General features: G+C 40.5%; 1 protein-coding gene and 1 long non-coding RNA gene across 2 annotated transcripts; one reads left to right on the forward strand and one right to left on the reverse strand.

Annotated features, from left to right (window-relative positions):
- Positions 1–1,219: 1,219 nt before the first annotated feature.
- Positions 1,220–9,121, reverse strand: nr2f1a (nuclear receptor subfamily 2, group F, member 1a). Its single transcript, XM_054610774.1, has 3 exons — positions 7,752–9,121; positions 5,960–6,487; positions 1,220–2,454 (listed from the first exon to the last, which is right to left on the reverse strand). The coding sequence occupies exons 1-3, from the start codon at positions 8,182–8,184 to the stop codon at positions 2,180–2,182; spliced, it is 1,236 nt and encodes a 411-aa protein (XP_054466749.1). The 5' UTR covers positions 8,185–9,121; the 3' UTR covers positions 1,220–2,179.
- Positions 9,122–24,457: 15,336 nt separating this feature from the next.
- LOC129101767 (uncharacterized) lies at positions 24,458–26,232 on the forward strand. Its single transcript, XR_008531697.1, has 3 exons — positions 24,458–24,553; positions 24,795–24,906; positions 25,776–26,232. It is a non-coding gene; the product is annotated as an uncharacterized LOC129101767 (long non-coding RNA).
- The last annotated feature ends 985 nt before the right edge of the window (positions 26,233–27,217 follow it).

Genomic DNA, 27,217 nt, shown 5'->3' on the forward strand with positions numbered 1-27,217 from the left:
CACAAATACCCCTCCCCCAATCCTATAAAGCAGATAACAAATATGGCGATATCAAATTGCGACATTGCATCGTGCTACATGCAGTTCAGCTCCCGTCCTCCTGTGATGTGAGCAATATGGCACACAAGCAACACGTCTGAGGATGAAGAAGAAGGGGGACTAACAGTTAAATGTAATAATTGTCACACCTAAACCCCATTTTCTTCTCAACGCCATCCAATTTACCACACTGTACCCCCTTATATGTGTAGATCCAGGTCCATGACTGGGCTTCCTGTGTCATTTGTGAGAGTATATGGAGACAAAACGCACACAGAGAGGCAGACCAATGCAAGGACAGAAACTCCATGTAACCCATCTAACACGTTGAGGACTTATCGATGTACTCATTACATTCTGAATGTATCAGGCAAACCAAGGCCACTTCTCTTTCTGTCTGACACACACACACACACACACACACACACACACACACACACACACACACACACACACACACACACACACACACACACACACCTTCCTTCCTTCTCTCATTTGTCTCTGCACTGGCTCTCTCTCTCTCTCTCTCTTTCCTCCTCTCTATCCCCACACAATGCATCACCCTCGGTGTTCCTATCGACTGGCTTACATGCTGTAAAATACATTTTCCAGATTGATCACGCATATCACAGCAGCTTTGCAGCAGGGCCTAACCCTTTTGCCAAATGACGCCCACATCAATATTGAGGCATGCACTATCAAGGCAGAGTTTTTAAGAACGAGAGGGAGATATTGTTTGGTTTGTGAAGAATCACCTTGATGAAGCCACATGAGGTAGGATGGAGGTGGCTCTGTGTGGTGCGCAGGCTTTCCTTACTGTCTGGGAAAAATATTAAACATTAATACTCTCGCAGGCTGGCAGGGATCTCAGTTCCTCACGTATAGCCTCCCCTCCTTTGTGCTTGTTCAGGCAGTTATCTCAGCCAGTCTGTTAGAATGTAAGGTGCGCAACCATTGTTTCATTACCGCACTTAATCCCGTGTATCACCTGGTTTTTTTTGGTGGGATAAGTGTAATAGAAAGAAGCAAACAGTGTATTCAGATTTATGTGTCTCAGTATTGTGCAGAACAGTGACTCGGTGTCTGCAGCTGCACAACAGATTCCCCTTAGATGATGTAAAATAAGACCGAGAATCTTTGAATATTTGCTTCCAGGAAAATGCTTGAGAATGAGACATTGTTGCCTATTTCTTTTTTAATAGTACAGTCACCATCACACAACTTCATCAACCGACCCTTCTGCAAAAAGCTGCATCATGGAGTAAGCAAATTGAAGGCAACAACCAATAAAATTCAAGAAACAATGAAAATATTCAAGACGAAACAAACAAAATGTATTTGAAATGATATATTAAAAGTGCTTTTGATTTTCATGTCTCTCCTTTGACTGATGATCGACTCCACACGCACTCATGGCCCGGGGAAAGGCTCCCCAAGACGTCCTCTCAGTAAAAATGTCCTGGAGGTCAGTTTGCTGCTGTTGCAGGTCCATCGTATCAATTGGGGAAAAAGTTCAACCATCAGTGGTGATATTGTCATAGCGATTAGACTGTTTCTTATTTGTCTAAATTTCTTTATTTTTCTGTTTTTAAATTCTCACTTCAATTTTAATTCTTGGAGAACATAGCTTCGACAACATATATCGCACTCATTATAAGAAGCAAAAGGTTATATCAAAAAATTATTAGTATAGAATCACAGAAACCCTGGTTTAGAACCAGAAAAAATACAAAACAGAGAGGTACATAGACACAGGACAATTCTTATAATTGCTTGGAAACATTATTTTCCCGCTAAGTCTTGATTCTTTTTTTCTTACTGCGCATATGTTTTTCATTTTATTTGTATTTTTTTTTTTTACAAAAAAAGGAAAATAAAGACTAGTATTTTACAAAATGAAGAGTATTGTTCTTGACGATGAGGGTGGATTTACACAGGTGTAAAGTCCAGTTCCAATATTTTTCTGTACATAATGTATTCCATCTCAGTCCCAGAAGACAGAAAAAAAAAAAAAAAGTAAAGTCTTCCAAGTTTCTCAGAAAAGGTCCTATATATAGTCTTCTTGGAGGAGGATGGGGTGAGGGGTGCAGAATTTTGGTCCTTTTTTTCCTCTCTTTTTCCCACTTTCATATAAGGATCATTGGATGGACATGTAAGGCCAGTTGAAGCTGCTCCCGGATAATAGCATATCCCTGATGAGGGTTTCAATAGGAGTTTTACCTACCAAGCGGACGAAGAACAGCTGCTCGATTACCGACGAGGAGACGGTGCGCAGAGATGGAAGCCGCAGCAGGAGCTTCCCAAAGCGGCTGGGCTGGTTCGGGTACTGGCTCCTCACGTACTCCTCCAGGGCACACTGAGACTTCTCCTGGAGGCTCTCGATGTGAGCAGCGTCCGACAGGCCGCAAGCATCTGAGAAACACACCAAAAACACACTGTGGTCAGGCTCCACAAGTCCATGAAACCCCAAGATGTTATGGAGAAGCACTCAGTGTGATTTTATTTTGCTGTTACACTTTAACATGTCGTGACAAATGTCAAAAATATATATTCAATTCAATTCAATTCAGTTTATTTTGTATAGCCCAGAATCACAAATTACAAATTTGCCTCAGAGGGCTTTACAATCTGTGCACATGCGACATCCTCTGTCCTTCCCTCATATATCTAAGGTATTATCTTATTATTAAGACATATCAGACTCCCAGGTCACCAAGATTTCAAAGAAACAGTGGTAGGCCTAAATAAACATTTCTTTTTAATCATGTATCATTTTAAATATAGGCCATTTCACTTAATATTTTCTTTATAAATTATGAACACAAAAGCACATGGGCTTAGCTGTGACAAGTGCACACCTTGCCATGCCAGATTTATGTCCTGCAGCAGCAGCAGCACCCCGGTTATCATTCAACATCGGCCTTTACGTATTATTGACAAAGTGGAATGAACAAACACACTGCCCAAACATGCTACATCACACTGAGCGAGTGGGACTGTCATGCAGAATAAACAAGGGGCTTGCTGCTGGATGCAAAATTCAGTGGAGGGTATCTCTCAACAACCAACAAGAATATAGAGCTAAATGTCATGAAAACAGTGCTGTTAACGTGCAGAGGAAGAATGGAGGTGGCAGTGGAGCAAAGGCGAAAGGTAGGTAGGGTACAGGCCTAAAGGCCGATGCTCTTGATGTCTGAACTCTGGGGATTCAAGTATAAGGAAACATAAACGGCACTGATGAATCTGAAATTACATCGGATGTAATGTGACCTAATTACTCTGCAGTAAGCTGTGAAGTCATTTCGCCGCTCTTCTCTCCATAGACCACTTTTGCCCTGTTTTTCGATGGAGCCTATAGGACAGGCCGCTGGAAGCAATCACATTTATGAGAGGAGGTGAAGTCAATAGTCACGCAGAAGCGACAGAAAATGTCATAAAACGAGCCCGAGCAACGCAGCAGAGACGTGTGTTTTGCTGCAGCCACGCTTCACTACAGACAAAGAATATAATGTCATGTTATGTTATAAAGACTCGTTTTTGTTTCACACAACCCAAGCATGTGTTCTATAAACTGCTGTAAATATATGGCATATATGGTCCAGGCTGTCCTCAAAAGAGTCTGTACTGAGCCGTGCTTTTGTGGAGACTACACAAGGAAGACAGCTTTAGTTTTCAAGCACCAATACATTAAACACCGGACAGAGGCTTTTAAGCCTATTCGTGATTCCTCAGTGCTATAACTCACTATGGCCAGACACAATAACCTTATGAACCCGGGGGCAACGCTGAGATCTTGGGGTGATTTACTGTGACCTGGTCAAAGCCCCATGTATGCAAATCCCTTTGGATTAACGCTGAGTGTCCCTTTTAAACATCTACAGCAATCAATAAGGTTGAAATTAATTACATTTAGAAATTTCAGGTAAAATAGACCAAGCGATATTGGTCGTTCGGAGCTTCATTTGAATGTAAGCTGGTCAAAGACACCCCATAGGTCTCCATTAGGCCTGCAACCCTGCACCCACTATACCCAGTATACTGAGACATGGGAGCAGAGAGCTTCCAGATTCACAAACGACTATTTCTGTGGTAGTTTAGCAAAGACACACACTTAATGTAAGACAATGATCCAGACCTGGACTGTGGTGAAATAGTGTAGCATCCAATCCAGACTGGTCTGGTGTTATTAAATGCAAATAATCCTCGATGGTCTTGGCAACGTGCCACATGGCTTGTTATAGCCAACACCAGTTGTTGCTTATCCACCTTACTAAATTATCTGATAGAAAATCTGGAGGTTGTTATGAAGTTTCTCTTGGTAATCTGGTGTGAATTACTGAAACGCAGGGCAATAGGAAAATGTGCCCAAATATGTGCACACGGCAAAGTGAATCAAACAGCATGTCACATTACTGCAGCACGGGAACTGAGGAAAAGTACGTATTTATTTGAGTTAAAATATATATTTACCTAACAGTGTGCATTCAAAGTTGCCAAACCCCAAAACTTAAAAGTACTTATTGTGGCTCATGAAGCTAAAAATATAGAAATAAATCTCTAACTGAAGGAAAACCTAAATGGTAATGTCACATTCGCAAAAAAATATAAAATAAAAATAAATACAATTAAAGGTGGTTCAATAGCTTTGAAAACAATGTATTCCTGTAGTTTCTATACATTTGAGGAGCACTGAAGAGTTTAAAAAATAAATAGATCCTGACTCTACACAGCTTATCATTACTTTATACACACTACATGACATTTTTGGATTATGTTTAATAATATAATAAAAAACAGTAAATGTAATGTTTGTGTGCCGTTGTATATCAACGTGACGTTAGGTAGATAATAAACAATAATTATTTTGAAAAATGGTCGAGGATGAGTCCAGCCACTCAATATAAAATGGAGTTATGACGCTTTCTAGGGATATTGAAAATGGTAATAATTTCAATATTGCTCCAAATCTGAAAACTACATTAAAACTGAATATTTTATCACGAACGTGTCCAATTATAGGATATGTCCAACCACGAGACATATTTTTTTAATGGGCCAAATGTGAGACAATGAAGTCAAAACTTTGAGGTTAGTTTTGAAGTTGTTTGGGGCCTGACTTTACTTTTCCTTCCAGTCACCACAAGCACAACTAACTCCAAAATAGCATCTAAATTACGCACTGAGAGGAAACGAGGACCTTTAAGACCTCAGCCATCAATTAAGCTATCAGCAATGAAGGTTACTTTAGGGGACAGTAAAAAAAAAACGTGTGGAATAAAAATAAACTATCCTTAATAACTTAGAAAACTAATAGGTCAGTAACATTAATCTACCAACAATCTATACCGCAGTGCTGCTCTGAGTCAACTTCCATCAGCTTTTTTGATCTCAGTCTGTTGAGGATTATTTCCTGCACCCCAAGACATGTGTCTGTACACGCAAAACAAGGATAAAAGCATGCACCAACACTCATAAATGCATCAGCTGTCATTTATCATCCTGTGATAGACTATTTCATCTTTACGCTCCATTATCTGACACCTGTTCCAACATTTATAGACGCGAACCTACACTCTTGTTCCAGAAAGTTTAAACTCAACAATTATAAAATATTTACATATATGAGATTGTCAATTTAAAGCGCATTTAACGTGAGTGTTACAGTAAAGAAAAAACAAAAAAACGTGATGCGCTCCCTCAATCTGGATCTGTTTACACGTCTTATGCTGCGGCTCACTGACATGGGAATGCATGTAAGTGGATATGTAGCAAGCTGTTTACAAAAAAAGCTATTCCATCGGCCACGCAAGCATCTCGTAAACCCAGATTTGAGACCAACCTATACTTGACAGATTCTTCTGAACTGCATAGGCCTCATCTGATTCTATTCGTGTTCCTATGTGACATGGACACCCACCTGATGTGAAAAGCACGATGGCCTTGAGGCAGCTGTACTCTGCCGAGTCTACATGCAGGGTCTTGAGCTTCTCCACTTGCTCCTGGAAGATCCGGATGTGATCCATGAAAGCCACAACTCGGTCTGCAGACATCGGGGAGGCGTGGAGGCCGGCAGCAGCCAGCAGAGGAGCAACATGGAGAGGCATGGAGCACTGGGCTGCGTTCAGCACAAACAACTCGCTCCACGTCAGCCTGAGAAGAGACACCTGGTCTGTGATCTGCAGGTCGGGGAAGAAAGGGATGTTTCTCGCCCACTCCACGGCGCTGAAGAGCAACCGGGCTGCCAGCTCGCAGATGTTCTCGATGCCCATGATGTTGTTGGGTTGCATGCACTGGCTCCCATACCGGGACGTCGGGTAAGGCTCGGCCCGAAGCAATAAGGAGATGTATCCGGACAGGTAGCAGTGGCCGTTCAGAGGGTCCCCGTTCGTCAGTGCGTACTGGCCTGGGTTGGGCTGAGTTGGAGGCATTCGTCCTCGCTGAACCGCTAACAAAAAGAAAGAGAAAAAAGAGGAAATGTGCATCCAGGACTGATAAACATTGTGCATGAGTAGTAAAGCCGTAAAGCAAGCTGCAGCTTTTGTTTCTCTTCTGTAAAAAACGTGAAATCTAAATTACGCACGCTTTTCAAAAATGTGAGAGTAAATGAATAAATCCAGAAACATGTCTGTGTCCCTCATCCTGCACACTGTTTGCATTTGTATTTAGAGTTGCACACATATGCACAAATGAAAATGCACTCACATGTATGCAGCAAACACACATTTTCTATTATACAAAGATACATTTAACACAATTTATAATCGGGACGATTTCAAGACGTAATTGTATATTACATGCAGCTGCCTACTTGTATTACTTTACCATTTTATTTACGTGTGGTTTTGTTTATATTAACAATAATGCATTGTGGTCAAACATATTACAAATATGATTGATAATTACTGTTTAATTCAATGGCATTTACACATTTTACCAACATCAAAAGGGCAGCTGGGAATAAAAGGAATTCGGCTGTTGTTTATTATTTTAAATAAAATATTAATGTGACTCAGGGCACGTTGTTCTTGGGCTCGTTGTTTGTATCACAAACAGTGGATTTTGAATCAGGGGTGTTTGCATGAATTGGAATACTCTACTTGACATAGAAAGTAAAGTTATACGGCCTGTGTGTGATGCACCAGGCAAAACAATGAGCATGAACAACTTAACACCACACAGTCTGTCTAGTCAGCAGAAGGAGACGTGGGTTTGTAGTGTGATCATTTTACATTCACACAGATTACAACCCCGTCTGTACAAATATAAAACAGTAAACTGCACTTACTTATAGAAGGGACTATTAGCCTTTCTCACTGTACACACACACACACACACACACACACACACACACACACACACACACACACACACACACACACACACACGCTCAAAAACCTATGCGTAAAAAGGGGCCTGATGGACTGAATTTTGCTTTTGCTTAATAATATTACAATTTACACTGCAGAGAAAAACTAAATTAAAGGATCAGCTAGAAGAGCCTGCTTTGTTCGGCCGACCTGCATTCACCAGCATAACCACTGGCCTTCTGCCTCTCTGAAACACTAACCATTCATGCAAACATCCCTGAAAAACACGTATGGAGACTCCAGTGTCGCCCAGCCATATGCTTGTGACCTTAATGCAACATGGCAGCCCTGTTCGTCTCCTATAAGCTGCGTAATCATGAGTGGCTTTTAAAATATATTCACCTTCCCGCCGCATTCCCACTTTTAAACATTTCTTCAGCCGGCAGTACTGGCACTGGTTTCGGTGGTGCTGGTCAATGGGACAGTTCCTATTGGCACGACATGAGTATGTTAAGTTCCTCCGTACACTCCTCTTGAAGAAACTTTTGCATCCCTCGCAGGTGAACTGGCCATAGTGTTTGCCACTGGATTTGTCACCGCAGACCACACATTCAATATGCTGCTGACTCTGTCCGGAATTCTGGCTCCCCTTTTCCCCGGTGGTCCCCGGTGTGGACGGGGGTCCTGGCTGGCTGGGGGTCTGCGGGGTGTGCGGTGCTGCCGACGCCGTCTGCTGCTGCTCCCTCGCCGGCTGAGCTGCTGGGTTGGGACCGCTCGGAGGTCCTCCGGCCACGTCTTCCTGCGGATCTCTCCAGACGCTGACTACCATTGCCATATCTCGGCCCCTGAAAGTGCTATAAAGCGAAATGATCGCAGGTATTTATGAAGCAAAAAAAAAAAAAAAAAGGAGATCTCAGAAGACAGGGGGGTTGTGCAAAGTCAAATCGGAGAACGCGTGGATCTCATATGGGGTGAGATTGAAGGAGAAGAGGGGATGCGATCAATACATTCACAATACAGGAGGATTGAATAGCACCCGATCAGGATGTGCAAGTATCGGGAGGCCAGTTCCAGTTCCAAGGTAAATTGCAGTCAGCCATTCAGGAATCCCTAATCTTGTAGGAAACCAGAGTCCAGTCGTGACAAATTGCAGTTTGATATAAAACAGCCACAAAGAGAAACAGGAGCGGCTCACATGGACGCAGAGTACAAAAACCTCCAAAGTGCTGCGGAGATAAATTCCTTTCTCCTCTCTTCCCCGTGGCTCCTTTACACTCCCGTCTTCGTCGTATAGGAGTGGAGGAAAAAAAACTGGATTTTTTCACATCTATATTCTTAAATAAGCATCATCATCATCTCGCCCAGCAGCGAAAGGAAAAGGAAAACCGCGTCGCCGACAAGTGAGCCCATGTATAGTTTCGCCTCTCTCCAGCAGGAGGAACGCAGATACGAATAGGAAAGATAAAAAAAAAAAAAAAAAAAAAAAAAAAAAAAAGAAGAAGACCAACAGCAACAACTAATAGAATATGCAAGAAGAAGGAGAGACCCAAAAAATGAATGCGCTTAAACGGGAGGACCAGCAGAGCAATGTTTCCCAAACGGGGGATCTGCACGAATGTCTGTATATAGTGAACTTTGACACTACTATTGAAACTGACACGTTTCTATGGAGATCGCTGCGCCTTATATGGTGCTCATGTCAAGGAGCCAAGAGAGGGGCTGCTGGAGACTGATAATCAAAGACGACTGACTGGCCAGAGCCCTGCATGGAGGAGGAGGAGAGGAGGAGGAGAGGGGGAGATAGGGAGAGAGAGAAAATGGGAGGCTAAGGTTATAGCCAAGCCCTCTCCTCCTCCTCTCCTCCTCTCCATTGGTTAGAGTCCCCCTCCGTTCATTCACTGCAAGAAATGTCCATAAGTCATTGAGTCCTGTTTTCAAAATCTTGAAATGTTATATTGCAAGCAGAGAAAACAAGATTATATATATATATGTGTGTGTGTGTGTGTTTTGTATAGATGCTGGTGTCCAATTGCAGTTCCATTTTAATGAAATAGAGCATATGAAAGGATTTTTCTTTGGAAATTAACAATGCATGTTTTAACATTTACTTGATGAACAAGTGGAAGCATCTCGCCCAGATTGTAGATTTAGTCTGTTTTGCTAAATCCAAGATTTCCAGACTCTCAATGCTGGCTTGGTGTCTATTGAGGATGGCTATTTTTTGCAGTGTTGCAATCCGGCTGGAGGGGCTGTGGGGCTCTGACAGGCACCATTTACATTGAGCTGCTATTTACTTTGAAACCTGATTAGTATGGGCCGTCTATTGTCACCAAAAAGAGGAAGAAACCCTGAATAGAATAGCAGAAAAAGCGGGGTAAAGGCAAAGGAGGGACAAAGCTTTTACGCACGACAAATAGTCCCAAAAACTGTGCGCAACGGCCAAAAAAGGGACTCTGGCTCAGAAATTCCCCAAAGTTTCAAAATGGTTTGTCTGAGACTCGTATCTTTATTATAAAATGAACGGGTGTCATTATTGTTTTGAGGCGAAATGAAATGTCCACAACGTTGTTTCCTCGTTGGCATGCGCATTGCGGTACATCCTCGTCTGTATTCTGCACAAGTCTGGCTGATTAAAACTTACAATTTAGTTAAAAGCAGCTTATAAAGGGAGAACAATGTCAGAGAATAAGACAGAACAGACAGTCTGTTATACAAACGGGACGTCGTGCCAGCGGCCGAGAATCTCTAAAATTAGACGGAGTAATAAGCAATATTCAATAATTACCGAGGTCCTATAGTCTCCACAATCACTGAGCCGGTGTCATATTATGTCTTAATAATGACAGTAATTCAAAATCATGTGAAGTTGCTGGGATTTGCATGGGGATTCCGGCTTTCTTGTACCAGGGTTTCTGCAGGATTTCTACCTCTGCAACTCACAAATGTCTGGATCGCGCTGCCATCTAGCGTACATTGTTCAATTACAACCTCACATTAATGCACAAGTCATCAAACATGCTTTTCAAAACGTAAAAGTTGATTTTAGAAATGAAATAAGCTCCAATTTTGCATAACTTTTCCTCAAGTCTTTTTTTACTTTCTCAAAAGAACATCCTTTTGATGTTAAGGTTGTGTAACGGAGAGAAAAAACAACTTTTAAAGAATAATGAATAAAGATTTTATTAAAACAAAATATTGTTAGTCCCAAAAATGTACAAACCATTGATTGCATGTGATTTAGATAGAACCATTAAGTCGAAATGGATGTGCGTTAATCATCTCCAAAACCATGTTGGAAAACACTAATCATTCATAATACATAAACTTATTATTTAATGCAAATAAACTAAATTATTGAACACAAAGCTTTAACCAAGCCAAGATATTAGCAGATATAAGGGAGCATAATATGCAAGTGCCTCCTTTGGAAACGCATCGGAGGGATGGGTTGTTTTTTAAGTATTCATTCAACAAGAGAGCTCTCTCTCCCGTCCTTGTCTCGGACTCTCCACTGAAACTCCCCGGCCATATCTCCAGCTCTGTGAAAAGGTGAAACCAATAAGATTAAATCGGACAAAGATTTTTTTCCTGTAAGTGTATCATTAAGATTTAACTCCACAGATTGGAATGGAGCTCCGCAGGAGGAGAACGGAGTGAGAGGAACAGCGAATGGGAGCAGGGTGGATTCTCTAATGGAAAGGTGGGAAACGGCGAGAGAAAAGGGAGAAAGTGGGACAGCAGGACATTAAAAGAAGAAGCACAAGCGACGGCTGTAACCAGTGGACGAGCAGCTTTTCACCCGGACAAAAGCAGCCACAGAGAAGGCAAGTACAATATTCCTTTCTCACTTATACACACGCAAAAATACATAAATATCAGTGTCATTATGTACCCAGGTTAGGAGTTTTTAAACTAGTGGACATTCGCATCTTTTCTCCACTTCACCGCCGATAATGAGCCTTTTCCTCCCAGCTGTCCTCACTGATTTGCACATCAGATAGCAGTTCATGCTGGATGTTATAAGCTGGACATGGGAGAGCGTTTTTGGGTTTTTTTTTGCACTTCACCTGCAAGGCTATTTGTTGTTTGAACACATAATGAAAGGATCGATAGCAGGCTGTTTGTCTCAGTGATAGTGTCACAGGAGGCTGGTCAGGGTTGACCATGTTGCACATCTTTTACGCCGTTTTCCAAGTGCCACTTTAGCCACAATACTAAATGCAAGTATTATAGATTATGGTAAGAAAACGTTGTGTGTGTGTGAAAAGACCGCAGAGAGGAAGCGTGCATGACACACAGTGGGCTTTATCAAAGCAGCATTATTCATGGAAACTGATATAAAATAAATGATGTAGCAATATAGGCCATGTGAACTTATTCCAGGACACACTGCACGTCAATCAGCTTTGTAAAATAACCTTACATAATAACATTTAACTTAATCCTCTCAAGGGTGCATACAGCTAATTAATCACTTCACGTGAGCCAAGTAACATTTATTTTTTATTTCCAATACTCCAAGTATTCTATCTGTTCTCATTTAGACAGCAAACTGTGCACAATCTGTCTGTTAAATTATTGAAAACGTGTTAAAAAATTACATAATCGCATTATTATTAAACATATCTTTCAGGTAATGGATGCATTTGCGCATTAGTAGCCGTCTTACTGTAATCCAGTGCAACAGATAATTAGTGATCTTGGAATATTAAAATTATATCTGACTTTTTTTTATTTTAAGCCTAATGAATAATCCACAGATTATATCTACAAATGATGTTAAACTGTTTAATTCCTCCTCCCTGTATGAGACTTTTGTTAAAGGACTTTATTGGTTAAACATTTATGGAAATAGAGAACACAAAACAGTTTTTGCCAAATTTCTCATGATCAATAACTGATGCTGTTTTTACACAGATAGAGTAGGACGTTGTAAAGCTTCAACACTGCTGAAACCAACAAGCAGCACAATCAGTTGTGAAAACACTGAGGTCACAGGTGCAAACTCCCACCAATAAAACTAAACGTACCTGTAAGGCCGCATTTTAGAGCATTTAAAACGCTGCAAACGAATGTAAGGACTTAGGACTGGTCGAGGGTCTGTTTGTTATTGATTATGTGTTAGTTACAACCACAGCACATCACTAAAGATACATTATGTGGGTTTAGAGGTGAATTTGTTTTTTCCTCTGCTCCTGTGTGTCTAAACACTGGACGCCAGGCCAGAGGGCCACATCCAGCTGATGCTGATTCCTGCAAAATTAAAAGGATTGAGGAACTAAAACTGTTACAGTGATGGACACCTCGAGCATCGTTGCACATCTCCATGTTGGGTCCTGTTTGTTTGAATAATAGATGGAATGTGTTGTAATAGCAAGCAGCTTCAAAACCTCTAAAATTATTTTACACGTGTTGGATTGTGCTTCTGTGTAATAGGAAATTTGTCACTGAAGTTATCTTCATGAATAATTAAGTAACTATTGAGTAAACACAATGACATTGCACTTTAGTGGAGAATGGAAATTTGTAGAATATTCATTTTTTTTTTGTATACATTTCCGGACCATATGAATGCACTAACATCATTAACAGTGTTTCACATACTGAAGCAAAACAAGATGTAGTCTTACAGCATAGATGTCACATGGACAATAAATCCAGACAATACTTATAGTCCCTTCTCTATAAATGTTTTGAGTTTAATTTGATTTAGCAAATGTGCTACCGGATTATTTTCTTGGTGCATAAAAACTAACAAACACTAACACTGTCATATTTAAAAAAAAAAAGTCCTAATAATAATAATAATAAAAAAATTCTCATGGTGGAGGTCTTGTTGCTTTGAGTGGTTGTGTGTTGAAAAGGGGAGAGAGGGGTGAGGGGTGTGTGTGTGTGTGTGTGTGTGTGTGTGTGTGTGTGTGTGTGTGTGTGTGTGTGTGTGTGTGTGTGTGTGTGTGTGTGTGGGGGGGGGGGGGGTCTTTTTGTTCAAATCTGATCCCCAAATTATTCCGGGGCTCAGATTGGTGTGAAAGGGACGAGAAGGTCACTTGAAATAGCCTTTTATCCGCTGGCTTTTTTATTCTACGGATCAGCAACTTTCAATAGACATAATCTAATCGCTATTAATGGAAAGGCCATTCGTGAGAAATAGTGGAAATATCTTTGAGCTTATACAGGCAACAAGAGTTCACAGAATAGCATTAATTATTAATATATTAATTATTAATAATATATAAAACAAAACAGGGAAAGTTAACATATCAGTTTAAACCAGTCATTTTATATTTATGGTAGATATAACTTTAATCGTGTTGCAATTAACCTGTTAATTTCTATACTATTTCATCATAATAGTAGTTTTTTTATTTTATAAATGGACTTTAGTTTAACTGTAAAATTGCATTACCCCACAGTGTGAATCATCCTAGTTTGTATGGATATATATCACTGTATATTCCCTCATTATTTTTAAAATGGCCCAGCGTCTCCAGAGAGTTGAGATCCTTCAGTTTTAGACGTGATGAAATAAACGTGTCTTTCCAGTATTTTTGCATCCCAGACTATAATTGAGGACAATAACTGCAATGACTTTCCCAATTAGGCTTGAGGTTGGAGTTAAGTTAGAGGGACTGTCAGTTTAAGCTATTGGCAATGGCTTTATTGCTCACTAACCATCATTTCTTTAGAGCCCATGTGCTAATTACTTTGGATGGTCCCAGAGACGGAGATTATAAATCCATTAGCACCCAAACCTTCGTGGTTCCACAGTGCAAACACTGTAATTTTGTAGTACACCATAAAACCAAACTTTAAGCAGAAGCTAGATGAAGGGAAACAGATTTTCAGCAGCTTGTGTAACTACTTCTTACGGATCCAGTGTGAAGGGAAACCAGCAGCTTCACCGAAACACACACAGCAAACAAAGCAGAACAGAAGATGAACTAATCAGTGGTTAAGTTTAAAACAAACTGTGTCAACCTAATGCAGCATTATGACCATAAATGATCAATACAACACACTTCTAACACTGTGCGTTCTATTTTCGTGCACATCTGAAAAATCATTTATTTCATTCCCAAGGTGAATGCAAAGTATCCAGGGAGCGACCCAACCTTAAAGTAAAGTGAATTAAAATAAGAAGACATAATGCCTGTTTGACTGCGTTTAAAGTAGGCAATGCAAAAAAGGGGGGTGCGTGAAGGCATCACACCCTTAAAGTAATTTATTTCAGGGAAACCGGAGGGCAAAGGTGGAATTCTTGAGAAATTCAACAAGGATAAGGGAGCTTTAAGAATTCTGCACGCAGATTACCTTTCATCCCATCCTCACATTATCCGACAACACACAGTAGAAATATAGCTCAACGACAAAAGAGCCAGATTACCCTCCGACACAGAAGAGTGCAAAACATTTTTTTTTTAAAGAATTATTGCGATTGTAAGAGGAGCGAACGATGAGAGAGAGAGAGAGAGAGAGAGAGTGAAAGAGGGGTGAGTCAAGAGAAGAGTTATTCCCTGTGTGCTTTCAAAGGGGTGACAAAAAAAAACTGCCGTTCAGAAAGTGTCCTGTCAGTGTAGGTGTATTTATGGTGAGTAAATCCACACAGAACTCCATTTGAATCTGACCAAAGATGAGCAAGGAACAGATGAGTTGTCCTTTAGTGACACACTGTTGACACTGATTACTGACTCTGGGTCAGAGTTTTTCCCCTTTTGCTTTAACTTGTTTGGTTGTTTAACTTCTGGTTTGTAACCACAGTAAATGAGCTGCGTCACATCAGCACTGCATTATTTTTTCTTCATTCCCCCCCCAAAAACCAACACACAGCAGGGGCTTAATTAGAAATGTAGTGTAGCTGAACCATCAGCATGCTGGAGCTGAGAATGACTGAGCACACTGGTGCAGTGTCGTTTACATCAGTACAGAGAAATCAGAAAATAATTCCCCCACAAACTCATAGAGGCAGTTTGAGTGAAACACATATTTATTCATTTACATTTGGCAACTTTGAAAATATTTAATGCCATGAATTATACTGAATAGGCGCACAAAGCTGCAAACAAAGTTTTACTCTAGTTTCAACCCACCTAAAAAATAGTAAAATATGATTTATTATTATGCAAAAATAAACAACCACATTGTTTCTTAATTCATCACACATTTCTATTTGAAAACACTTTTTAAAATAATATTTAAACCAAAAATGCCTCTCACATGCACAAACATGTACAAATCCCACTTGACATTTTGTGTATTTTCATTTGAAAGGTGTGTGTCTGGTGTTTGCATGTGTGGGCACATGTGTGTAAAAAGACAGTGAAGTGAAGGTGGCCTGTGTTTAGTGTCCAGACCCGGCAGATTGTGACCTTATCAATGTGAAACTCTTAAGATAAATTATTCATAGCACCTGTTTGATGTCCCTGGCCAAAGAATGACAAAGGTGTAAGATTTAAGATCCATCTGAAAACCCATGAATATCAGCCGCTGTGCTACCTGTCTCTTTTTTAGAACAGAAAAAAGAGGGAGTTAGGCTGCATTTTAAACCACACAAATGAACAATTTGTCTCCTCACAGGCGGTTGAGAGGAGAGCGACCAGAGAACAGCATTAGATACAATAGGTAAGTGTATGCTTATCTTCATTTGCAGATATATGAATAAAACTAAACTAGAACTCAATCTTCCATTTTCATCGTGTAAGGTGTGGCTTCTGTCTTAATGTCATGTGACTCACAGGTGTCCAGTATTTAAGTCTGCCTGCTTTATCCTCACTTTAATGTGAAACTTGAAGCGGAGAGTTTGACCGATTTTGGTGGAGCTAACCTTGCCCTTTTGTAGCTGACTTTGTGTTGTATCTCCTCGCGGGCAGAGAGCTACAGGGCGGCCAGGAGTTCGGAAGCACAGTGGGACGTGTCGGCTTGGTGTAAGGACTGACGCTGGGATGAGATGTAATTTGTGGTGAGTGCTGTTTGACTATAGGACAGTGACGGTGATACTGCTGCTTAGTATGAGCGTTGGGATCACTTGATATGACAGCGCTGCACTGACAGGCCTATTGTACTTAATAGATATGGTAAATATAACATTAACTGTAATTTTAGAAAAGAGTTTATGAGGCTGCTCTCACTGATTTGTGTTGCTCAGTTCAGATTTTTTCTTCTTCTACTAAGTGCACTACTGGAGTGTGTGTCTATCAAGTGCTATCCCAAGCTTTTCTAATAAAAACTGTATCTAAGCATCCTGGAACTCAAATTCTTTCTCAATGATTTGTTTTGGAAAAAGGCCATAGTATGCTTTTTGGGAAACTGGCAGCAGATCTTTTCAGAGCTAGAGGTCAACATAACATGCAGTATTAATAAAACAAATAATGCTAGGATGGATATTAATGATGATATATACAGATGTACTGCACAGCTTGAATTATGTGTGAGCATGCTGAAGGAGAGCAAAGGAGAGACACTCTCACAGACACTCTCACAGATGTTTGTGTGTTTACTCGTCTGTGTGTGTGTGTGTGTGTGTGTGTGTGTGTGTGTGTGTGTGTGTGTGTGTGTGTGTGTGTGTGTGTGTCTGTGTGTGTGTGTGATAGCAGAGTCAGTTTCCCCTCAGATGTTCCCTTTGACCTTTGACCCCACAGTTGGGGTCAAGCCCTGACAAATGAGATGGTTGAGTTCTGTCCAGAACAGCAAACATTCCACAACAATCTTCTGTCCTCCTCCTCCCCTCTCCTCATATCCGTCATTCCTCACCCCTCTAGTATGTCTCCTCCACAACTTAGAGAGAGGCAGAGAAAGTTCTTATTACATACAAACATGTTTTATTGAGTTTATCTGTGGAAATCTAAAAGCACACATCCTTCAAATTAAGAATAACAGAATCGGTTAAATTTAATATCCCCAACATCTGCGTTGTTTGCAGATGGAGAGAAAACCAAAAGAGTATGAGCTTAACAGAAGCTGTGTAACAGAAGATTTTGATATTACAACCCTGAACTTTGAAGGCACACTATGTGTGTTTGGAAAGCTTGTCAGTGATGTCAAGGATGAGAAATGTTGCAGTGTGGTTTTTTTTACACACGTTGCTGGCTCCAGCATTTCCGGCAACATTTCTCACTCTGCCTCCCTCACACCATCCGCTCTGCTGCAATATCCCCACATTTTTCCATCCTTTCACTTCTTCCCCCTACCCTCCCTCCCTCCTCCCTCTCTCCCTCCTGCTGCTCTCTGACCACTCTTGCTGCCTTTACCCTTCCTCTCTGCTGCACCCCCCCTTTGCTCTCCTCCCAGCACACTCACTCCACACCCCCCCTCCTTTTTTCCCTCCACCCACTATTCTCTGATTTTCTAACATGCCGTTCCACAGAATGCTACCACCTGTGTCTTAAGGGGGAAAAAGGGGGCTATTGGTATTCCTCTTTGGGAGGCTGGTTAAGGTAAGTGGCACCCTCTATTACAATGACATGGCAAATAATGGTTCTGCCTGTTGTGTTGCTGCATTAACGTTCTTTTTTCATGAAATGACCCCGACTTCCTAAGCATCACCACCCTCCATCAGAGTTTTAGCTAGAAGTCACTGCTGTAAAAACACACACAGTCACCATCGATGAACGTCAGCAGAGCAACCACAGTGCCACAAAAGAGCCGGAAGACCAACAAAGCCGGATTGTACAGTAACAGTGAGTGGATCATGCTCTTCAACCTGCTTTCATAATGATGTAATATTACTAAAAGGCAATGCAACACAGAAACGATCTCAATAAAAACACATCAATCTCGATATGTGTGCGTATGTGGTTTTTTCTTCTTCACTCCCAGTTGAATTGTGTTATCATTTGATATCGGCTGTTATGTGATTCATTGGAGGGTACAGCTGCTTCACATGGATCTTGGCCTGGACAGGACTGTTTCCTCACAGCACAGCTGATCACATGACTCAATCACACGGATAGATCTGAGCTCTAATTGGCCGTGCACTGGCGCATCACTGTGGGGAATCTGGGTGCTTGTATACTGCTTTATGTTTTGAATAGTAAAATGGTCAGTTGTGTTTTGTCTTCCTTGGCAAGAGGGCAGTGAGTTCGATGTACATCTGTTGGAGGGGGATTCCTAGACCAAGGTCTGCTTCTACAGTGATGTATAATGCAAAATAATATTTCATCTCTAGGATAATGTGCACAGATCTGCAATTGAACTGATACAATGCAATGCCATGGTGAAGCTGTACATTTGGAATGCCAAGAAAAGAGTAGAATATGTGGTTTCAAAATATATGTACATTACAGATTCCTCTCTCGTTCTCCTTCCACCTCATGGCCCCCATTTCTCCCTCCATTCATTTTCAGCCAAGTTATTTTCATGCATTAGTGACCGGATGGCTCCTTGTATGTCCAGTGTAAATACATAATAAAGCACTCCTATCACTGTCATCCCCATCAGCCATCAGCTTGGCAGGGTTAAAGCAGGAAGCAAGCGACAGGCAACAGGGAAAATATGTGTAGGCGTATGTGTGTAATCATGGCCATGTCCATGGTGCAGTTCAGCTGATTGTGTTTACGTCCCTTTCCTCCTCCTCCTGCTCTGTATGTCCACAGGCAGCTCAAGGATGTAAAGGAAGGGCTCAGAGCCACTTGATTCCCTGCCACCACCCACTGTTGCCCCAGTATTACCCGAGCGTGGATGTCTGCCCCTGTCCCCCAGAGCCTCAGTCTTGCTCTCACCCACCCCTCCTCAACCAACACGCACCCACCAACCCAACCCACCCCAGCCCCAGTCCCTCCACCTCCTTGCCTTGCTCCCTGATTCAGTGTGTAAAAGCGCCCCCTGAATGATGGATTACTGTGTCAACGCAGCCTGCGAAGGATTAATTTGTTTCATTGATTTCTCTTTAGGCAGAATGCCAGCGTCTGCCGCTTCCCACCTTTTCCCCAAGACTCGCAGCTGTAATAGACGGTAATGGCCTAAGACAAATCAACCCGTTTCTTGTAAAAATAGCACCAAATAATCCTCCCCATCCTCCAGCTTGCGCTCTGCTCACGAGCACATTGTGGAGTAGTGGTGGTGGGGTATCAGGGAGTGTTTGATTCATTCGCGTCCTCCATCTCTATCACTCTATCTGGCTATCTGTCCATACCACCATCCCTCCTTATCCTGTGCTGAGACAGAGGAGACCATCCAGTCACTCTAACAAAGCCATAAGTCTGCCGTACTTACAGCTCCCTCTCAGGCCTTACAATGGATGGGTAATGACAGTGCTGTCTGGAGGGGGCTATGGGAGTTGGGCCATTCTCTCCAGTAATGGAAGCAGTTACTGCCATTCCCTATACACCTGCAGGAACAGCTAACTGTTAACCACTGTGATCTATGGCAAGGCCTTACCGCACCTCTCTAAGGTTGAAGGGTTGTACTGGCGTTGCTGAATTAGGGCATTTCTGCACAACACATCTTTTTCCTGTCTTTGCCGTGGTGGATGAAGTTTTTCTACTGTACGTTGAGAGCGATGGAAAAGCATTTGAGTTATTTTTAAACAAATCTGTACCAATGAATCAGTGTTGGTACAGCTCTCAGCACTGCAGACTGACAATCCAGCATTCCTGACATTCACTGATTTAACGCTGACATAAGATGCTGCCACATCTTTACTACCCTGTCACTGCCTTGAACGATGGGAAACCCAAACTGCCTGTAACATTAGGCACACCACTACAGGCTGACTGTCCTCGGACGCTTTCCAATCCCACAGAGATTTACGAGGGGAACCAGATCCATTAATCCATTGTTGATTTGCTCTGGCTGCCCTACAGGGTTTTCGGGATCAGATATCATGCAGTGCTGAAACTCACCCCGTTGCACAACAAGGTAGACTGTAACACCCTGACCGGTGTTAAAAATTCTGCACAAAGCATTTGGATATTAAATACAAGTCAGAATTTTTAAAATATGTCATTAAGTTCATGGCACCTTTGACATTCCTGCCACCAGTCTTATCTCTCGCAACCTGGCAGATATATAAACTTTTGTCATAAAACACTATAACTTACATAAAAATGAAGACATAAGCTAGAGTGACAATCCATAGAGGGCTCAATACGAGTGAGTTAGCGCTAGTGCACAATGTGATAATGACCCAGGCTGCAGGGAAATCTCATCAGCTCCCTGCAATCAATTTAACAGTGTTTACAAAGCCATGGGCTGAGGTTTGTGCTTGGGGACGGGACCGAGTATTGTCACCTGGTGTTCCACTAGATCCCCCTGCTGAGCTGGCCTCTCCTGGGTAAACCTCCACAAAGCCCCCTCATGTCTGACACCACCAGGTCCTTCAAATACAGCTCTCAGACAGAGGATTAGGTAATCTCACCATGATACTGTCTTTTTCTCTATTTCTATCTTTTTTTTTAACCCATATCGTCATCCTTTCTCTACCCCTGCATTCTCATACCTTACATCCTCCCTCCCTCCCTCTCTCTCTGGCTTGTTGAAGTGCTTGTTTAACTCAGGGCACATCTTTCCTCTGGAGTCCTTACAGTCTTAAGTGCCGCCAGAAAAGGTTAGTTGGCAGGTAATTGTCCAGCTGTGGTTGGGCTTATCTTAATTGTGTGTGCTTTAGTGCAAGCTACACTTCCTTTGATGAGGAGATTTACAGTATCTGGATTAAGGGAGAAGATTACAGGATGGTACGAGAAAAAGGTTGACCATTTTTAAGTGTATTTGAGTTTCCTTTTTGTTATCTGAAAATGTAAACCTTATTTGGATATGACATAGTATTGTTCCTTTATACATATTTTTGGTCTTGATTCTCCCTACACCAAATCATAACAGAGATTACCTCATGACACTTTTCATTTAGAGCAGGTCTAGACCATATGCTTTAATTTCTAACAAACTCAATATTTGTTTTGCCTTGTCATCCCACACATGCATAGTGGTAAAAGCAATGCTGACCTCATGGTGTTAAAATCCAAATGACTAGGTCTTCTGCCACTCTAAATCTATACTTCTCTTAGCCGTCTGATCATATATATATATATATATATATATATATATATATATATATATATATATATATATATATGCATGTCGATAGGAAGCTTTAGGGGGGTTAGTGTTTGAAATGCCCCAGTCAAAGGTCATGACTAACCAATAAAATATTTCCAGAAAACCATCAATAACTCCGACATGCAGACTAATACAGTATGGGATTGTGGGTAGGGGGAGGACGCCTGCTGTGCTTGCTCAGAGCAGAATGGATGAACAAGAGGCCAAAAGGTTACTGGACGGACTTCGGCCCCTCGCCCCTGCACACTCTCATATGTGCATTTGATAGCGACAGAGGCAATTATGAAGGTATACTTCAGACAGGTCAAATGGGAGAGGGCAAAGTGCAGAAGCTCTAAAGCACTGGCTGGAGTCAAAGGTTAGGATGGACATAGCCCATCATATCTTGCTGCTGGGAAGGCGGTAATGGAATCAGAACTATAAAGACAGACTGATGAGAAGGAAAAAAAACATCATATCTTCATTCATGTGATAGTTTAACAGAGAAAATTACAGAGAATGTGGCAATATGTGCTGTTTGGCTGGACTAGAGTAACTACTTGTTTGGTGTGTTTAAGTGGTATGTGTGTTCATATACTGTATATTGGCTGACGAACCATCATGCTTCATGGCTATTAAAAATGAATGGACCAAGGTCAGGGAAGGTCATGGCATGCATTTAGCACCAGTGACCGATGCCAAATGTAAAGGTCAAAGTGGAATTGCTTGAGTCGGAACAATACAACGTTTGCTCATCCACATTTATGCATCACATTGGCAGTGATTTATGGAGGGAGATAAGCGTATGGATGGGAAGAAAACACTCTCTTTCTCCTATCCCGTCAGGCTCGGTAAATACACCACTCACTCAGATCAATCACTATGTCACAGTGAATCGCCGCTGTATGCTTCCTGCTCAGATTAAAAACTGCCTTTGTCTTGCGCTGCCTTCTCCCTCCAGCTCTGGGGAGCACACTGGCGTCATTGTTGCTATTTCACAAGCTCTAAATTAGCATTTCAAACAGCTGTGGTACAAAAGTTGTGTGTATGTTCAAAGTCTATGCTATTGATGGATTCCATACTGTATCAAACTATAGAAGTAAGCTCTTCAATTGAAGTTTTTTTTTATATTCTGTTAAGTGACAAAATCCTTTATCCTCTAATATTGTTCCCCAACCTCTATGTATTTCTATGACTAGAGAGTGCTATGCTATGTTATTCTCTTTTTTTTTTTCTTCTACACTGTTTCTCCACTTTCATCAGAATTCCAGGGCATTTAAAGGAGTTCAGGTTATAGCAGATTTTAGGCTTATAAAAAACATCACTGCTGATTAAATTCAATTTCCCCTCCTCTGTCCTCTACAGGACAACATTCCTGTACTGCAGCCAGTCGGGCTTCTCAGCATTTTGCAGGAGCAGCCGCTCAGGGGTGGTCTTGACTACGCCAGCGATTAACTCAATGTCCTGGCTTTGAGAGTTTAGTAGGCCTCTTGAACATGGACATGTTACCCCTGTCCCTCTGGCTCCTTAAATGTAAAAACCAGCCTGTCACTGGTGGACCACAGCCTTTGCAAACTACCCCCAAGTGGTTCAGAATCCAGCCAGAGAAAAGTCCAAAAAGAAAACATTCTATTGAACTGCCGGCCAAAGCGGAAACATGGTCTAGTAAGCTGCTTTTTAACTTGAACCATAAAGACAAAATCCTTTCCTTCAATAGTAATACATTTGCTCTTTTCCATTATTACACATACTATGTTTTTCCATGGTAAGATCAAAGGGTGATAAAGCGTGTATATTACCTGACACTTTCTTTTTGGTTCTCCATTAGTCTGTATTTCAGCTTGCATGCAACTTAAATATGACAAAAAAACCTTTAACACCAGAAAAACTGCGGTAGCCAAAGTATAGAACGTTTCTCCTCTGGAAATCATATACATTTAATTGCAGCAACTGTAGAGGTCATTTTGAGGATCAGATTTTTACCATTTTAATACCAGCGATGACATTTCCCTTCACTCCAGCCGTTCACCATCTATCTGTCAGTACTAAAGGCAGTTTATATACAGGACAAGTTCTGTATGATCTGTCACATTCATCTCTATTTCCCCGTTCACCACAGGGTATTTGAACCACATCAGAATCTATTACCACCATGCAGATTCAGCCCCTGCTGACAATACAAATCATGATAAGATGGAGCAGAGACTCCATAAACACCCTCACTTATATATCACATCATATGAGTTGGGCTGGATAGCAGATCCCACTTGTCTCCTCTATGTGATCGTAAATTTATATGGATGGACTAAAGATATCATTACATCTCTGTCTGTCTTTAACCTGTGCCTGTTACTACCCCATTCAAACAATAGATATAAATTGTTGTGTGCGTGTATGAGTTTGTGTTTATCTGCAGGAGCATCCATCACTTGGAAGTAGGAGTTCCAGATCAGTTGCTTGTGAGGAGAGATTTATGCTGTAATGCATCAAATCAACAGACCTTTACAGTAAAATATGATTTTATCAATAGGCCTGATCAATAGTGCATGCAAGACACGGTGTAATTATTACAGAGGTCTGTATCAATAAAACTGTCACGCATGACCTCCTGCCAAAGGCTATGGAGCTGCGAGTTACAGACAGTCGAAGAAAGGTTTGTGTCATGGCCCTGAGATGTTTGATTACCTGTATATAAGGTCATATCTTTGATGTACCGTAACTCATCAGGACATCTTGGCTGAGATGAGTCAGGCAAGCAACGTTTTTACAGCAGCGACAAACAACTAACACATTTAAACCTATATGTATATGATGTATTTTAATCACCAAATATTACTACCGGGTTTGTTTGAATACATGTTTACTGTGTTTTCTTGCACCTCTGCAGACATTACAGATTATAACTGACAGAGACGAGGATGACTGTCTTTATTGGAGTGAGAATGATTTACCCTGAAGCAAGGCAATCCTAGAGTGGAAGAAAGAGTGTCAAAAAGAGCTTTGTATTACACTGTAGTGGGAACACACACACACACACACACCCACACATACAGTACACGAGAGAGAGTGTGAGGCAGGGACCAATGAGGCAGTTTATATCGGGATTTTGTTTCACAGCCACGGCCTCCTGGGAGAGAGGGGTCTGCCAATAACACTTAAGAGACAGAGCAGGAAAAGTAAGTGCTTTTATTACAGCTCATCACTCATGTAATTTCTGGCAGCATTTGTGATTACAGATCAAGTGATTGACTAACTACACATTCGGTGGCTGAGTTATGAACCGGGTGCCTACCATTCCAGTCCCGGCAGATTCTCCGTGTCAGCTGTAACTCATCCTCTCCCAGAGTGCTAAATCAAAGAGCACACTGCGGCCGGAAGAGTTAAATAATAACTTGAGCTTTATTGTAAATCTTTCAGAAATTAAACCTGTGCGGACGATGTCTTGGCCCTGATGTTGTACTGCATGGGGTGAAGAGGCTGGTTGGAGGGGATCAATAGAGGGCCAGATGGAGATATTGATGGGTGACAGGTAAGGTGGGTGAGAATGCGTGCGTTTGTGTATGAGTGTGTGCATGTAAGGTGATGTGTGTGTGTGTGTGTGTGTGTGTGTGTGTGTGTGTGTGAGAGCAGGTGGGATTGAATCACCCTGGGTTAGGGTAGGTGGAGAGCACAGCTCAGGGTGTTTAATCGACAGGTCTCACCTTGAATCGATTAGCAGGAGTCTCGCAGGGCAAAGACGTGATACACACAACCAACACTTTCTCACATACACCAAAACAAACCATAGGGAGTGTAGGCAACAATAGGGTGGGCTGATGGCAGATGTCTCAATGCCATCAGTATTGCATGCCTGTATGTAGTCAGTATTTAGTTTGTTAATACAAAAGAAAATCTAGGGGTTAATTTGAAAAACAATTTTGTTTTTTAAATCATCACTCTTCTTGAGCATCAGTTTAAAAACCCTTAAAATACCGTTGTTTCGGCTCCCACATCAACATGAGTATCCTTCTATACCTTTGAACACTGGGATCAAGGTAAAAAATAGCTCTGAGGTCCAAATGTATTCATGTCCAAGTGTAATGACAACTAGTGTGATGAAAGCTTATACGATTCATAACTTAAGCACATCGTGATTGAAAACTAAGTATTAAGTAAGTCTGTTAAGAATTGCTACTTTACGAATATTATTAAAAATGTATATAACCAAGAAATCATTTTACTTATATTTGACTATATTGCTGAGTGATGTGTCTAACCTAACATATATATATATATTTATATAAATAAATCAGTTATTGTACAAAGTTGTTTTTATTTCATGATCATTGCTGTGGCAGTTGTAGTGCATGTAAATACGATGTATATTCTAATGTCAAATCTCTCTTCTTTTCTCCACAGATGAGTCCAGAGTTCTGGATTGAACCCAAAGACAAGAGAGTCATCAACAATGGGTTTACCCACATGTTTTGAATAAAAACAAAATGTGTGTTTTTCTGCTCATTAACTGTATAACTAATAATACAAATGCCGTAGTAAAGTATGTTGATAAAAGGCAATAATAAGCCATATCATAGTATGTCAAAGAAAGTGATCAAAAAGACATAGTATAGTATTTTGAAATAAGTCATAGTTTAGAATGTTAAAAAAAAGTCATAAAGAAGCTAATGCCTAGTAGGTAGAAAAAGTCATTAAAAAGCCATATAATACTATGTTGAAGTAATTGTTTAGTATGCTAAAAAAGTCATGAAAAGTAATTATATAGTTTGTCGAGAAAAGTCATAAAAATTCATAGGGTAGCATGTCGAAAAAATGTAAATATAAAAAGTCACATTATAATATCTTCAAAAAAGTAAAAAAAGGCCAAATATATAATGTCGGAAAAAAGGCAGCATAATATATTGAAAAAAATCAACAAACTCACAGTGTAGTATGTCTTAAACAAGTCATAGTATTGTATGTTGAAATAATTCATAAAAAGTCATAGTATATTATGAACAGAAGTCATAAAAGGTCATGGTATAGTATGTTGAAAAAAGTGATACAAATCCATAGTATAGTATGATTAAATAAAGGCATAGTATAGGATATCAAAAATTATTAGAAGTCAAAATATAGTATGTAATAAAAAACAAATAATAAGTAACAGTACAGTATTTTGGAAAATAAAATAAGACAAATAGTAAAAATAAAATGTAAATATATAGTATTCTGTAAAAAATACATAAACTGTCATAGTATAGTATGTAGCTAAATCCAGAAAAGTCATAGTATAGTATGTTGAAAAAAGTCATAATAAGTAAAATAAAAAAAGTCATAGTATAGTATGTCAAAGTAGGTCTTGAACCCCCGTCAATGCGACATTTTCTTTTACCAAATACATTTTACTTGATGTCGATAAAAAGTCATAGTATAGCATGTTAAAAAAAAGTCATAAAAAGTCAAAATACAGTATGTTGTAAAAAAATATTTTTTTTAATGCCGTAAAAAAGTCATAGTAAAGCATTCTTACAAAAAGTCCTAATATAGCATGTCGAAAAAAGTTATGAAAAGTCCTAATATAGCATGTCGAAAAAAGTCATGAAAAGTCAAAATATAGTATGTCAGAAAAACATCATAAAAAGTCATATTATAGTATGTCGAAAATAATATTTTGTATTGCAAGTCTAAAAAGTCACAAAAAGTCATAGTATTGTGTGTCGAAAAATGTCATTAATAGTAAAAATGTACTATGTTGTAAAAAAGTAATAATAAGTCATAGTATTTTTTCTCAAAGCACATTATGAATGCAGTAAAGGGTCCCGGATAGGTCTTGAACCCTCGTCACTGCGTCGTATACTTTT

The sequence above is a fragment of the Anoplopoma fimbria genome, chromosome 13 (assembly GCF_027596085.1).
Source record: "Anoplopoma fimbria isolate UVic2021 breed Golden Eagle Sablefish chromosome 13, Afim_UVic_2022, whole genome shotgun sequence".
NCBI lineage: Eukaryota > Metazoa > Chordata > Actinopteri > Perciformes > Anoplopomatidae > Anoplopoma > Anoplopoma fimbria.

Coding starts and splice junctions, on each gene's coding strand:
- nr2f1a (XM_054610774.1), bottom strand. CDS start 8,184: ATGGCAATGGTAGTCAGCGTCTGGAGAGATCCGCAGGAAGACGTGGCC. Junction 6,488..7,751: donor AGTGGGAATGCGGCGGGAAG/GTGAATATATTT, acceptor TCTTTTTGTTAG/CGGTTCAGCGAGGACGAATG. Junction 2,455..5,959: donor CATCGTGCTTTTCACATCAG/GTGGGTGTCCAT, acceptor TGTGTTTCTCAG/ATGCTTGCGGCCTGTCGGAC.